This window comes from Dermacentor variabilis, chromosome 5, assembly GCF_050947875.1.
Source record: "Dermacentor variabilis isolate Ectoservices chromosome 5, ASM5094787v1, whole genome shotgun sequence".
Classification (NCBI taxonomy): Eukaryota; Metazoa; Arthropoda; class Arachnida; order Ixodida; family Ixodidae; genus Dermacentor; species Dermacentor variabilis.
In genome coordinates this window covers 10,249,902-10,262,158 of record NC_134572.1, presented here as the reverse complement: position 1 = coordinate 10,262,158, position 12,257 = coordinate 10,249,902, and the positions used below count along the sequence as shown (strand labels likewise).

The 12,257-nt window shown below is 48.0% G+C and overlaps 1 protein-coding gene across 4 annotated transcripts in view; it reads right to left on the bottom strand.

Annotated features, from left to right (window-relative positions):
* The window catches only part of bru3 (CUGBP Elav-like family member bruno 3), a 424,616-nt gene that overhangs the window by 34,295 nt on the left and 378,064 nt on the right, over nt 1–12,257 (bottom strand). For 3 of the 4 annotated variants that reach the window (XM_075691691.1, XM_075691687.1, XM_075691688.1), the window contains exons 6-7: nt 10,620–10,697; nt 8,942–9,083 (exon numbers count right to left, since the gene is read on the bottom strand). In XM_075691691.1, the coding sequence (XP_075547806.1) occupies nt 8,942–9,083; nt 10,620–10,697 (220 nt within the window). The remainder of the gene's footprint in view (nt 1–8,941; nt 9,084–10,619; nt 10,698–12,257) is intronic. The other variant, XM_075691689.1, reaches the window with a different exon arrangement.

Genomic DNA, 12,257 nt, shown 5'->3' with positions numbered 1-12,257 from the left:
CAGTTTGAACAGTAAGGAGTAGTGTTTATTTTATTCAAAAAGAAATCAGAAGGGAGGGATTAGTAAATTGCACAAAGAATCAAATATCTTCGAAAAAGAATGATAAAGCTCACTGCAAATCGAGCCGAACATAATCAAGTACGAATAAAAAGAGACGAATACAGAGCTTACAGAAGCAACTATTTTCGAATATGAGCTATTTCTATCAACTGATAGCAAGCTAATTGGCATGAGACCCGAACTTTGTCACAAGTTAGATTCTCTCTCAGCAGCTGGAAAGTCAACTTCAACTGTCCTAACATACTCTCGGCCCATGCACAACGCCTCAGTGTTGCATTTCACTGGATGAGGGATACCTGCATCTAGACGTCAGCGAACACCTTGTTTTTTGAGATCAGGCCCCTTCCAACAAGCAAAGGCACGCTTCCTTCCCCATTGATTCCTCAATGCGTCGGTTCTTTTTGTTCTCGTCCTCCCTTCCGCCGCGCTTTCGTCCCACGGACCATTTGAAGCACCTTCTTGGTCAGCTGTAAAGCCAACGTCCGATTTTTCGGACTCCATAGGAGCCGCGAAAACGTCCGAAAAATCGGGCAGTTCAATATAATGAATGCATGTTTTTTACTGTCCTTAAAGGCTCAAATCGCGACAGGCATATCCGAGAAGGCTCTGGAGGCCTGCCGGTGCACTCATTAGGCGCACCGGTGCTCGCACTGCGACAGGAAACAGAGCATGCACGCGTGTATAATTAAGGCGTACATACTAGTCGCGTGACAATTGCCAATTCCTACGCTTAGTAAAGTTCATCGCAATACTTTGCGTATGCCTCACCGCGCAACTTTGCCAAATTGAGGCAAAACCCGCTTTCGGAAACTGGTATTATGCAATGTGTCGTGCATTCCGCGCTTCGAAGGCAATCGCGAGGATTACAAAGGCGGAGTCAATGCCATTGCTGACAGCTGCGAATTTTTTCAATGAAAAACACGACTCCGAACGGCAAGAAGCGGACATCGAAGCAGCGAGGCTTAGCTTTGTGGCGGTGGTGGCTACGGCCGCCAGCGGATTTGCAAGCGACAGCGCAGGTTCGAGGCGGGGAGATAATAAAAATGGCGGCGGTGGTGGCTTTGATTAATGCCGTTCCGGACCTGCGATCCCGACAAAAAAAAAAAATCGGACAGAAAATCGGACGGCGAACGGTACTTGAGTGGGACATTTCAGACGTTCTTGTACATGGTGCCGCGAAGCCACCCGAATTATCGGGCATGTCCAAAATCGGGCGTCCGGGAAATCCGTCGTTGACTGTACACTGGCAACTCCTCCAGCCGACGACAGCGCGTAAAAGACGATTCGTTACGATTCCTCTCTGTCACTCGAGCTAGCATTAGCGCGACTTTCGTTCCCTTTCAATAAAATTACAGCGAATTTTCCCTGATATAGGAGCACAAGATCCCTGGGTTCTCGCTGAGTATTTCCAGACTATTCAAAATTCCTGAGAGTTCCCAGCTTTCTCAGTTTTCCCGGTTCGTAGACACCCTGTGCAGCACACTGCAGTTAACTGGCACTCTAGTTGGGCGCTCAGATGGCGAAGGCGGCACAGTCAATCTGCTCTTAGCGCCTGGAGTTCTGCGTTGCGCCGCAAGCACGCAATGCGTGCTGGCGTCCACTGAGTAAAAGAGAGCACGAGACAGCGTGAAAACGAAAATGTGAGATCCCTTTCTTTTTTTTTTTTTGGTGATTTCCATTTGCCCCTGTTTTCTCCGCGTTGCGGCAACATCGCGATTAAGCTCATTAAGCATTCCCCGATGCAAACGAAAGCTGTCAGAGCACATTACTCGGTAAAACTCGCCCGCTTTCCATTAACGCGTTACTTTATGTGCGATGACTTGCAAGAACTCTCGGCGACAGCGTTGGGCGAGCACGTGAGAGAAGGCGCCGGCCATTGGCGGACATAGCAAAGGCAGTAATTCATGAACAAAGAGACATCCCGAAGTCATCGGGAAAATGCGGTCTTCTCTCTAAGTTATTTTAGAATGTTCTGTATACGCGCACACACATACAAGTAAAAAGGCTAACGAAGTGCACCATAGACCAGCGAAGCAACATGCGCACTCGGCGACGCATACGCTGAATATAAGAAGGGCGTGCTATTTCAGCGGCAAATACGAGCCAAACGCGCAGGGAACAAGACGCCTGACCTGCCAGCTTCTACCATTGCAAAATGACCGGCCAGAAGCGGCCCACGCACGATACGGCCATACTCCGCGGGCGCGCGCGCTCTCGATACGCCTGTGAGCAGTTCGTCTCGCCATGCCCACGTTTCGACTCAATCGAGAAAACTCGCGTAGTACAACTCATTTCTGCACATTTAGCGCGGCGTCCGTCTCCCGGAAGGCGTTTTCCCCACGCAGTTTGCCCGTTCATGGCGGCTCTCCTAGACTTGGGGGAGAGGGCGCGCGCAAGGGGGCGCGTGTTGCTGCGTCTCTTCGAGCGCCATGACAAATGAACGGTGCCAGCAGCCGAGTACGTGCTCATCGAGAAGGAAAACGTGAGGGAGAGCGAACGATGAGGCAAGAAAAGCAGGCGGGCCAATCATGACAGCCATTTTCCCGTCTCTTCGCTCCGTCAACCACGGCGGGAGAACCACGGCGCGAGCGACCAAACGAAGCGGGGCGCCAGAGAAATCAGCGAAGGACCGGCGCGTGTCGCAGGTATATACAGCCGGAGGGGGGGAGGGGAGGGGGGTTGTTTGCCAAAGTTCGCCTCTTCCCCACGGCCACGTGGGCGGCAATCCGCCGCCCGGAATGAGTAACGAGCCTCCGTTTCAGGCTAGACACACGTCGGGCACTTCGCGGGCGCGCGCCTGTCTGTCTGTACGTCGCTCCGCTGTCGGGCATGCGGCCGCAAACGCCGCTTGTGCATTTGCTGTTCGTGCTAGCATTCGCGCGGCCGCGCAGAGAAGAGATGAAAGGAAATACGGAGCGAAGCGCGATCGGGGCCTCACCACACGCACTAGGGACTGGAGCGCGAGTGCGCTATACATGGCCGTACAGGCGGGGAGATTCGAGTGAGCAACATGTGGCGATGTCGTTAACGCCGGCGGCAAGTGCGAAAGAAATCGCTCGCTCGGCGTGCCTGCTCTTTTTGCCGAGATCGCGAGGCGAATGGCTACGGCGATGCGCATAGCGGTAGTGGGCGAAGGGAAGCGCCGAAGAGTCGTTCGACGAAGTGCACAGCTAGCGGAGTTCGATGCTGCTGCTGATGCACAGCGCTTAGAGAGAACGCGCCTGCTCGTACGGGCGCAGCACTGCTCCAGGGGAAATAAAATAAGTACAGGACGCACACGCGCTCGAATGGGAAAACAAGAACTCACTGTTGCAACTCTCGGAACCGCGCTCTGGAAGAGCGACGCGGGAAGAGAAAAAGGCGTCGCACTACACGCATATACTTATGTTTTGTGTGTTAATTCGGATATATATATATATATATATATATATATATTCCGCAGAACTACTACGTCATATATATATATATATATATATATATATATATATATATATATATATATATATATATATATATATATATATATATATATATATATATATATATATATATATAGTCCTTTGTGGCAGCTAAATCCTACGCTGCATGGAACACAAAATTCTTCTCAACATAATATTTTATGCGTTGTGCACGCTTGTCTGAAGGGTAGAGTGTACAGACCAGAGGACATGATTGAACGGTATAAGTATGAAGAAAGGGGACTCCGGGAATTGAAAATCTGCCCATATAACAGGAACATAACAAGACTAGAAGTATGAGTGAGTCGTCTGGCGACAACTGCAGACACAAACCTTCCCAGTCCGGTGCGATTGCGGCACATTTTCCCCTCGCAATACCCGAGTGCTCTTTGCAAATTATGTCAGGAAACTAGAGCGACGCTCTCACACATGTTGTGGGAGTGTTGTGTTATATCAGCTACAATGGCAGTAGCTCCGGAGGCTCTTGCGTCGAAGTGGGCCGCCGCTCTACGCAGCTCCAACTTCAACACGCAAGAGTGCGCTGTCCAGCAGGCCCGAGAGGCGGCGACGAGGCAAGGCCTCGAAGTCCCCTCATGGGAGACCCGAGCCCAGGTTGTCAAACTTTGCCGGGTTTGAAATAAAGTTGTTTCCACCCATCCATGAGTGATACAGCGCCGAAGTTCGGTAAGTTTACATTATTACATAATAATTCTGCACCCGATACGTAGTACTTGAGGACGACGTTACTGTCGACACTGCCAACTCGAGATAACGTCAATGTCGCCTGAGTGAATTTCAAATTTGGATTGGGTGTCACCTGTCACTCCAACGTTGTTTTCTTGCATTCATTTAGTGGCGTCGGTTTGCTTTCTCGCTACTCTGAAGCAGTGAGCCTTAAAACGCCAAGCAAACAGAGTTCAGCCCAACACTATACCTAGCTCCCTATACGAACACTAATTCTACGGGGGTCTTTATTCCGCACTGGTCCCTGCCGGGCTTCGCTTTAGAGTGCGCTCTATGGAACTCGGACGCGGCTTGCGACTCAGGTTCTCGAAGTTATTCAACTGAATCGTACGGCGTGCTCAAACGGCGAGCTAAGCCTGTGTGTATCAGAGCGCCATGCAGGGTTGCACGCCGGTACAAAGCGACAGCTGCCAGTGGCCGTTTTCAGGGACAGCGCCTTCACAGAGCACAATAGCAGTACGGACTCAGCTTGCGAAAGAACGACGCTTCCTCGGGAAGGGCTCATCAGAAGCAGTCGCACCCTCGACGGAGAGCCAGTTATTGAGCACTTGAACTGCTCCGACGGTATAACTGCCGAGACGCGCCCGGCTGAGTACATTGCGACTCGATTGAATGGCGCTTAGTTCTGGCTTAGAATCAAGGATGCTTTTGTGCGCGGCAGCTTCGCAGGGGGCCCACGACTCGCTCCGCCCGCCGAAAGCAACTGGTGTACCATTTGCGCTACGCTGCACAGAACTGCCGACAACAAGCTTGATGCAAATAGCGTGGTGACGACGTCGATTTACTCGAGCGCCTCTTCAGAAAGACAAATACATTTACCGGCGACATTATCCCTTTCGTAAGAACAAACTGATCTGTTTCACATTGCGCGAGAAATAGATGTCCAGTATGGTGTAAGAAATCCTCCGTCTTTACAGTCACTATATCAAGCATATTTGAAACTGCCATGTCAAGTTTGCAACATAGACGAGCCAAGTTCAACATCGTCATGTATGTGAGGCATAAAGCCGTACACTGAGCCGAAGCCGTTGTATAAGATTGGCGAATAAATATAGCATTGTTTTTGGAGGTAAGGACAGGGCACGCATATCACAGTGCCTCGGAGCTTTGCAGCTGAAATAGCGCTCAGAGCGATTGCCTCCGCGTAGCCAGATTGCGCCGACATGGTAGCACATGTGGAAAGGCTTGCACCGTGTACTTTGGCGATAACATTAACACAATGTATTCGTACAACAGCACTGTACCATTTGTTTTCGGGGACGCTGCCATTTTTTTTTCGACTTCGCTACATTCGTCACCCATTCCGTCATCAGGAAACGTGTGTATAAATCTTTTTTATATGTTTGTTGACTAACTCTTCATGGCCTGATCATTTCTTTTTTTGCCACCAAAGCCCTATTTCAGCGCCCTCTTGCGGATGTAGATCAAGTCTCTTTTCATCACGTGGTCAAGCCTTGTCTTCTTTATTGAACATTTGCTGCGACGTCCGTGACTTCGACGGTTCCTTGGCTGTTGTCGCGCCCAACTCAACCCTCCCTTGCAAGTCGTATACCTGAAGCTATCTGTATCTTCTGAACATTGGGATATATTTGCTGGGGCCTATTCGGTTTGACACAAAATTGCTCGTTGTACCACCACTCAATAAAGCTTTCCTTTCGACTTGGCCAGCTTATTATTGTTTAAGAGAACCGAAACATCCTTTTAATTATGATATCCCACCTGCAACATACTGGCTCTATTTTCTCTAAATGCGATCTTCATCCTCGGACGTTGATGCGGAAAACCCAGTCACAGGCGTCACGAAATGAGTGCGGCCCTGCCTTTTCGCCTCACTTGCTTCTACGTGATCATCTCTGTCCACTCACGTGCGGGTAGTCCGCTGTATCATTTTCAGGAAGTGGCTGATTTTTGTAAAGGTGATTGCGAAAGGCCCGTTAGAGCTTCGTTGCGTGTACCTTTTTTTATTCGGTTATTTAATTTTGAAATGACTGACGGAAAACGTTGTTGAAAACGTATTCGACAACATTAAAATAAAATAAATAAATAAATAAATAAACGCATTGTATAATGCATACCTGCAGTACGCAAAGGTGTCAATGGAAGACATCACTGCGGCCGTCTGGCCAAGTCAAGGAGTAAAAATGTTTCTGATTCTTTACCGGTTTCATGGTCACTGTGCGGACGAACGTCCGCCGAAAACTCTTCATTATAAGGTATGACGTACAGTGAGCGCAAGCACACAGCAGGCAAGGTGCCATCTGTCCCATTTATTTACTTATTCATTTATTTATTTATTTTACCCTCAGGGTACAGAGTACATCTAAGAGGGGAAGGGCAACTCACAACAATAAGAAGAAAAGAATACAAAGCACATTTCATACAAGAATATAGAACAATAGAGGAAAAATATTAAAAATGCTAACAATTTTCTTACAACATAATAAAACAATTGATTAACAATAATATTAGAGGGAGAACAAAGACAGGATACCAGAATCAGTTAATGGACAAAACACAAAAGTGGTAATTAGGTAATCAGCGTTGTGAGGACGTTTTGAAATAGAAAGGATCAGTGATTCTTGTCAGTGATGCGGGTAGGGATTTCAATTCTTTACAAGTTATTGGAAAATATGATTGCGCACACGTTAGTGTTTTACAATGGGTCACTGAGACTTTTTGTTGCTGATTACGGCGATGAGAAATTACAGGTGCTGGTTAAATCCTTCGGGAGCGAAGGTTAGAGTTATGGTGGAAAATCTTATGGAACAGACAAATGCGGATTTGGTTTCAGCGAGTGGCTGGTGGGATGAAGTTTAAATATCTTTTCATTTGGGTGACACTAGCTGAATGATGACAGCTAGCCAAGATAAAAGACGATATTCGAACGATGTGAACGAAAAGAGGTTGCTAACGCGGCGCTGTTGATGCGTTCTTTTATGTTGCTATGACGAGACGTCGTCCATACTGGCAACGCGTTCCACGTTCCATTTTTTTTTTTATCCGGTTTCTCTCGATGTCTCCCGCCCAGACTTTCGGTTCACGGAAACTACGCCATCACCCGACATATCTCAACAACAGGACAGCAGCACACATACAGGGTGTTTCAGCGAACATTCTCAAAATTCTTTAAAAATTGCCTGCGGCAGATATCGCAGCTCTACTCCATGAGCTGGTCTACTCGAAGAGGCGGACATTACTTGCACAGAAAAAATGTAATACATGATCGATTATCTAACAGCCTTCCACTAATTGAGTTTTAACTAATTACTTATGGCACATATTGAAATGTAAGAATTCTAGCGGGTAAAACTGCAAGGTATGTCCACTTGACTCCATTTACGAGATATGCGCCGTCCAACTTGCGGAAGAACTCCATTGTCGTTCCCCTTACTTTCATAATAAAGCGTCCTTCATGTATTGAAGAAAAGTGACTGGAACGCCAATGCATTTCTCCGCAAAGTTCGGGAATTAATATATCGAAACTGGTGTCATCCTGAGAATTCGCTCCAAGTGATCTTCAATTTCTAGCCTTGCGAACTCCCCGACTAGAATTTGTAAATTGCTATATGTGCCATAATTCGTTAGAAACTTAATTAGTGAACTTTTGTTCATTAGTCGATTATGCATTTAAATTTTTTATTCAAGTTATGTCCGCCTCTTCCACTACAGATGCGTCAGTCACCGGCTTTGTTCTCTACGAAATTACGCCACGGAACAAAACCTACACCTAAATATCCTCACTTCAACGAATACATTAATAAACCGAATTGATTTCCTTGGCTCTTTCCCCGCTTTCGCAACCGCACTTCGTCCGCCAAGAGGGCTCGCTCTTTCGCAACCGAGTCGCAGGGGGAATTTTTCGCAAAACGCACCCGTGTTGTCGGCCGAGGTCCGTCTGAAGGTTTAGATGCTGTGGTCGGTGCTGGTGTCGGGTTTCTCCGCCGCCTGTGCTGACGTATCCAGGCAGCGTTTGTCGTGGAAATCCGCTACGCGCCTCTTGCTCGTCTCCTCTTTGTGGGTTTTCCTGAATTTTTCACCTCAAGAATACCATGTACCAACTAGCCCCAACCTAAGTTTTATTGAAGTCTCTTGTCGAGACTTGCCGAAATGTAATGTCCTTTTATGGGTGATACACGTTTCAATGGCACATAACTGCAAACCTGTTTGTGGCTACATTCACCGTTCCTATGGCACTCAACGACCGCCGCTTCCGCGATGTCCTACTTTGGTTCAAAAATGAGAATAATCCTAGTTTTTAAAATTCTCTGACATCTCTTTGGTGCTCCTTGATTCTTCGCAACGATTCTCCGGCTTCGCAAATGTAGAAATGCACGGACATGTAAATGTACGGAAATGCAAAAAAAGCACGGACAATAGGGCAGAAGGGTAACTTGCCTGTTGTCTTCTCGTGCTCTCTCTGTCACATCTTGCATAAAATATTTTCTATCACGGTTGTGACCAAAGAACCCGCAAATGCTGCGTGCTTTCTTTCGCGCCTCGTCTTGGCCCCAATAAATTCTTCATAATGACAAGCGACACGACGAACTTTCGTCGAATCCATGAAGGATATCAAAGATTGCAACCGTTTCACTGAACAACGCAAAAAAAGTAATGACAAAAGACACGACGACACGAGGAAAGAAGCGTGGCCTACGGCGAGGAACAGAGAGCCCACTCACCGGACGTCGGCGTGAGCGCGGGGCTGGCCAGTCCGTTGGGCATGGCGCCGATGGTGGGGATCTGCGCGGCGGCCAGCGCCGCCATGGGGTTCATGTATCCTCCCTGGGCGGCCGCCATCAGCGCCGCTTGCTGCTGCATCAGCTGGCACCGCGTGCCGCATTCATCAGCTCAAGGGGGTGCACGCCCACCGCTACGTACGCGTGCACACTTTGGCCATGCAGGGCGCGGACGACGCTCGCGGAAGAAGCGGCGACGAGAGCGCGTTGCGACAAGCGCACTCGGAGGACAGCAGGTGCCCCGTTGCCTTACGTGTTTCTCTTTATGTGCTCGGCGGACGGACAATTCGAAACATTGTGGTCGGACTACCTCTCAAAATGTAATGATACGTTTCAGTAACAGTTCAACTTCAACACGTCACTTAAGTTGGGGCAAATGTAAAGTTATTTCCACGCAAGCAGCCACCTCTGGCCGCCTGAGGTGAAAAAGGGAACCAACAATGAACTGTGCAGAATTATCACAAGTGTACATTGAAAGCGTAGTTGGTTAAGAAAAAAGAAAATCAGAAATAACCGCTTTTTGCCAGAATAACTGTAAGCGCACACTACACTGTTGGATCTCCCTGTACATGCGGCACTCGTACTTTTCTTGCTTATATCAAAGACGCATAGAAAATGATCATTCGAGCGCTCTTCACACTAAACCTAAGTTGATATCAACTTAGTTAAGGTTTATAAGGCATCGACACAGAAAAAAAAGCACAGCGTTCTCAATATCGAAATCACAACGATATTGCGTGCGAGCAGCACCATGTGAAACAGTCTACGCAATACTAGTCGTCGGCTGTGCGGCCGCAAATCCGCGAGCTCGGCACTATATCTGGAAGTCTGTGTCACGTGAACGGCCAGTGATGGTGGCACTCAGCGACTCCGTTTGAAATCGCCTAAAAATCGAGCTTTGTATCTACGAGCGTAACTGGCGGACATGATATAAGACGGCTGAACGTACAGACGCTGTCAAACAGCCCGAATGAGACCCGTCATTGATCACTTAAAGCATTTTGATAGATGTCCATTTTTAATCGCAGAACTCTGTTGTTCACCGTATACCGCTCTGTGGATGCATTATGGGTCCACGCGTGCACGGCTTAAAGCCGACGCTGTCGCACATCTTTGAAGATCTGAACTCTCAGCAAAAGGGGTGTACGCGCGGGAAGTACTTGTGGACTCAGCGCACATGGTGGCATTCACTATAGCAAAATTTTGCGGCCCGCACGACTACCGCACAGTGCATCAATTGTCCGTCGCACAAGCAGTTCGTGTACGTCGCTTTCCTTTGCCCCGTAAAGCACGCTCCTTCCTTTTCTCAAGATTCAGTGCTAGTGAATCGCTGCCGATTCGCGAGGGGCCGCAGACTAGGCCAAAACTGGGAGGCACCAAGTTGGGGAGTAAAAGTTTGTTTAAGGTAACCTGCGCTGCCCATTCGCCGACGAAGCGCCCGCGTTTCTGCTATAATGACCGGGAAACAACCGCCGCCACACAAGGTATCGGCAAACTTTGTGAGTTGGCGGCGGTCACAAAAATCGCAACGCTCGTTTTGTTGGGACATTATCATGGCGACATTGTATCCCCTTGTTCCAGTAGGTTTAAAGGCATATGCTGTATAGAGGGCGATGCATACCGTTGCCGTGTGATACAAGGCTCGTCCGACGTGCGGCAGGTACTGCGCCTGCTCCCCGGTGGTCGTCGGAAGTTGCTCCTGTGAGAAAAACAAAATGGCGCCGCCTAGTTTTCCATCTGCCCGTAACACGTCAGCACATTCTACGCGTGTCAAATGGCACCGAAGCTTCCTTTAGAAAATTTTTAGTGCAGGAGGATGGTCATTTGAGCGAGGTGGTAATGTGTTTTGGTGAAGATACGTGAACGGGGAAAGGAACTAGAGGAATCGGAGAACGCGAATGCTTACTCAATGAAGTTATTCTTGGAATCAGTGTAAAATATATGAGTATATAAAGCCTAACGAGCGCATAGAAAATATTTTATCGAAACGCTGCTATATTCGAAAAATCCTACCTTCCGCCGTCTTATGAGGCTCCCGTTCTCTGAGACTTATTCTCTGTGTACCCCCTCAACCAAAGCCTCGTAAAATTTGATTTTGTTTAATTCCTATGAATAAAGAAAGTGCCAACTAGAGTATCTCTGCTTCGAAAACTTACAACACGGAGATTTAGTGTCGCACAGTGAGTTACATCAGAAGTCGTCCTACATAGATGACGGCTCCCTGCTGTTGCGCTGCTCAACCCTCGAGCATCGGCATCAACCCACGAGCTTCGTCGAATGCACAAAGCATTAGATGTCAGAGGAACGAGCGGGTATACGCCCGAGTATGAAACACTCAATGGCCACCTGCTCTACCGCTCAGTTAACAATTTTGGCCTTGGTTTTAGAAACTCTTCAGAACAGTTCCCATAGCAGAGCGGCGCTCTAAATGAGCTTTACGAAGGCTGCGTCTGAGTCTGTCTAATGTATGTAATCAGAAACAGACTGTTCAAGAACGTCCCCCCCTTCTCTCTCTCTTTCGCTCGCAGTCGCCCATTGCTATCATAACGCCAGAAGTTTCTTGGTCCTCAATCGATAGTGCGCTTTGTGAAGGCGACTGGACTGTAACAGCTTGTGACTGTCAGCGAAAACTTTCTAACGAGTGTGTATACACTGAATGCCTATTTATTTTTCGTATATGCTTACCTAATACCGCGTCCACAAGTGTAGAGTAGCCAATCAGGTACGGCCTTCATTAAAACAACTGCGTTTCCTTTTTCTTCGTCTCTGTTCGATGAATATAGTCGCAAGCCAACTTCACAAGATTGCGTTGATTTGAAAGACTGAGCTGCACCCGCATTAACGAGTACAATTACCGCGATATACAAGGTCGGTGATCGACGGAGAGAGAGGGCGAGAGAGAAAGATTCTTCTTTAATTAAAGCTAATTAAATTAAGAAGTCTTTAAATCTAGGCGGCCCGACGAGCTAGCTCTTCAGCACACACCAGTACGATGGTAAGTGATCCACGGGCCCACTGAACAGAACTGATCGTACGTAGATCAGTTCGAGGGTGGGCTGCGCCAGAGCGCGGGTCTATCGCGATATACAGCAAGGTGATAACGCTCGGTCACGGAATTGTCATACACGTGACAACTTTGTGAACGTGGCACCTTCAAGGAGTCGCTATTACCTAAATAGGTAATTAAACTCGAGTGATTGGATGAACTTGAGCTACGCCATACTTCCCGTCTTAAATTTCTCGCCTGAATTCGGCGCGA